The sequence below is a fragment of the Hyperolius riggenbachi genome, chromosome 7 (assembly GCF_040937935.1).
Source record: "Hyperolius riggenbachi isolate aHypRig1 chromosome 7, aHypRig1.pri, whole genome shotgun sequence".
NCBI classification, from domain to species: domain Eukaryota; kingdom Metazoa; phylum Chordata; class Amphibia; order Anura; family Hyperoliidae; genus Hyperolius; species Hyperolius riggenbachi.
Genome location: NC_090652.1, coordinates 306,443,131 through 306,446,505, shown reverse-complemented (window position 1 = coordinate 306,446,505; position 3,375 = coordinate 306,443,131). Strand labels below are relative to the sequence as shown.

General features: G+C 46.1%; 1 protein-coding gene across 1 annotated transcript; it reads right to left on the bottom strand.

The window, feature by feature from the left end:
• Positions 1-1,013: 1,013 nt before the first annotated feature.
• On the bottom strand, positions 1,014-3,144 carry LOC137525901 (H/ACA ribonucleoprotein complex subunit 3-like). The gene is made up of 2 exons (XM_068247120.1): positions 3,095-3,144; positions 1,014-1,137 (listed from the first exon to the last, which is right to left on the bottom strand). Exons 1-2 carry the CDS (start codon positions 3,142-3,144, stop codon positions 1,014-1,016), a joined length of 174 nt encoding a protein of 57 aa, XP_068103221.1.
• Between the last annotated feature and the right edge of the window lie 231 nt (positions 3,145-3,375).

Sequence of the window (3,375 nt, the reverse complement as noted above, 5' to 3'; positions counted from 1 at the left end):
ATATCGTTTGATGGGCACTAAACAGTAAAAAAGCGGGCCGGAGATTATTAACGTTTACAAACGGCGCCCGGAGATTTTTTAATGTTTTATAACTGCGCTTGTGATGATTTCAGTTTACAAAATGCGCCTAGTGACGAATAACATTTACAAAATTACTAAACATATTTATCGTATTTAACTAAAGCACTATTTAAAATTTTATTCCTTACTGTTTGTAAAACATTATTATTCACAAAATAAAGTGATCAGTACGTAACATAAATCGCAATATATTTTTTACGGTTACTATTTGTAAAACATTATTATCCACACAATAAAGCGATCAGTAAGGGGGGTTTTAGGGTAGGCACCACCAGGGGAGATTTAGGGTTAGCCACCACCAGGGGGGTCTTAGGGTTAGGCACCACCAGGGGAGATTTAGGGCTAGGCACCACCAGGGAGCTCTTAGGGTTAGGCACCACCAGGGGAGATTTAGGGTTAGGCACCACAAGGGGGTGGTTAGGGTTAGGCACCACCAGGGGGGTCTTAGGTTTAGGGATAGGTACAGGGAGAGTTCTGTGTGAGAGTAGGGTTAGGTTTAGTTGTAGTAAAATTTTAGTAATACTTACTAATGTTTTACAACAGTTATTACGAACGTAGTAATAATTTTATCATCGTTATAAAAATATTTTCAGATTTTATTATATGAAGAAACGATAAATGAAGGTTATTCACAATAATATACAATTATAACGATTAAACATATATTATAGTTTTTTAACAAACGTAATTATAAGTTTCACTTTTTAAACAGGGAAGATTATCGTTTTCACAATTTGCGATTTCATACACATTATTTAATGTTTTTTTTTAATTTGTAAAACATTATTTGTAAACTAAATACAACAGAATATTTTTATAAATGCTATTACCGCTTATCGTTTACACCCCGCGCCCTTTTTTCCCGACACCCTTTTTGCATGTACGCAACAGATGCTGCCACCTCTGAAAGCTCACAAGACGGTTCTTTGTTGCTATGTTAGAAGCAGACCAAATCGTTTCTTCATAATAATGCGATGGCGTGAATACTTGTCATCTGGAGAAAAGCGTGCTGGATGTGCGGAGGACGTTGGCTGTCCATCTGGGCATACTTTCTTCTAGGCTAGCTGAAGGTGGCAAAGAGAGACTACTCCAACAAGCTGAGTCGCAACCTCCAGTCCAACAATGTCCGGGAGGTCTGGAAAGGCCTAAGGGCAGCCACCAACTTCAAGCCTCCTTCTCAACACATACTTCCGAGTACTGCATTAGCGGAGGATCTCAACAAATTCTATTGCAGGTTCGAGGCCCATCCCACCCACCCGGTGGACCAAACGACCACATCCTCACCAGTGCATCCACCCCCCTCCTCTCCTCCACACGCCGGTCATACTCCCTCAACACAGCTAACAGTCCAGGAGATCGATGTGTTGCGGCACCTCCGGAAGCTAAACACTAGGAAGGCCTCAGGCCCAGATGGCATATCCCCATCCTGTCTAAAAACATGTGCGGGACAGCTAGCCCCGGTCCTCACTTCCATCTTCAACAGATCCCTGGAGCTGGGCAAAGTTCCCTCCTGCTTCAAAAAAGCCGACATCATCCCGGTCGCCAAGAAGCCAGGAGTCACGGACCTGAACAACTTCAGACCCGTCGCCCTAACCCCGATAATCATGAAGACCTTCGAGAGACTGGTCCTCTCCTACCTGAAGCTTCACACTGCCACCCTGTTGGACCCTCTACAATTTGCATACAGGGCAAACCGGTCTGTAGAAGACGCCATTAACATCTGCCTTGCACATATCACTGAGCACTTAGATAAACCAAAGACCTACGCAAGGATCCTCCTACTGGACTTCAGTTCTGCGTTCAATACCATCTGCCCAAACATTCTGTATGACGACCTGGAACGGCTCGGTGTTGACCCAAACCTTTGCACCTGGATCAAGGACTTCCTTACGAACAGGACACAGTTAGTGAGACTCGGAGGCTGCTCCTCCAGTGTAAGAACCACAAACACAGGCGCCCCGCAAGGATGCGTACTGTCTCCGATGCTCTTCTCCCTGTATACAAACAGCTGCACCTCCTCCACGGATACCGTCAAGGTCATTAAGTTTGCAGATGACACCACCATCGTAGGACTCATGGGTGATAAAGCGGAGCTGGAATATCACAGCGAGATCGAGCGGATTCTCAGATGGTGCTCAGATAACAAACTCGTACTAAATACAGCAAAAACGGTGGAACTGATAGTGAACTTCAGAAGGAACGCCCCACCACCCAGCCCGGTCATCATTGATGGCACCGAAGTCACCAGGGTACATAGTGCGCGGTTCCTAGGCACCACCATCACGGAGAACTTGAGATGGGACGAAAATACCTCTACTACCCAAAAGAAGGCCCAGCAGAGACTGTTCTTCCTGAGGCAACTAAGGAAGTTTGGCATGCCCAGGGAGCTACTGACCAGTTTTTATACGGCGACCATCGAATCTGTCCTTTGCTCCTCCATCATCGTCTGGTACTCGGGAGCAAATGCAAAGGATAGGCTCAAACTCCAGAGAGTCATCAATGTGGCTGAGAAGATCATTGGGTCGCCCCTGCCACCCCTGGACCTTCTCCACACATCCAGAATGAGGTCCAGGGCAAATAGAATCACACTCGATCCCTCCCACCCTGGCAATCACTTCTTCAGTCCCCTTCGCTCGGGACGTCGCTATAGGTCCATATACATCAAAACCACCAGGCGTAGGAACACATTCTTCCCTCAAGCTATCACTCTCCTCAACTCAGACCCTCTCCCCAATGCCATCTCCTAATCCCCTTCTGCACTCGGGGCACTGGAGGACGTATGCGCGCCCATAGGCTGACACTCATGTCCATCTCTGCCAAATAGAGAGGCAACCGCTCTATGTATCATTGCTATGTTGAAATGCTTCTTTTTTAATGCTTCTTTTTAATTGTACTATGTGAAATTGTTACTTGCACTGTTTGCACCTGCCAATATGCCTTGTCCACAAATAATTCCGGGGGCGGCGCCTGTCGCACTTGGCGAATAAAGTGATTCTGATTCTGATTCTGATTCATAGTGTATACCCGGTCTCCTTGCTCGTTCAGATAATACTGCAAGAACATTTTCACACCACTGCGCCACCACAGCAAGCCAAGAACAGGACACTGTGCCCACCACAACACGCGGAGTATCAATGCTCTTCACACGGCGGAACGTATTGTTTTTCAAATTTCTCTGTAGCACCGATCAAAACATTTGCCTAACAGTCCTCCTCAATGTTTGGCTTCCCATCTGAACAACAAGAAAGGGTTAGGCGTAATTGTATAAACATGACTTTTCGCTGCCCGGCGCAT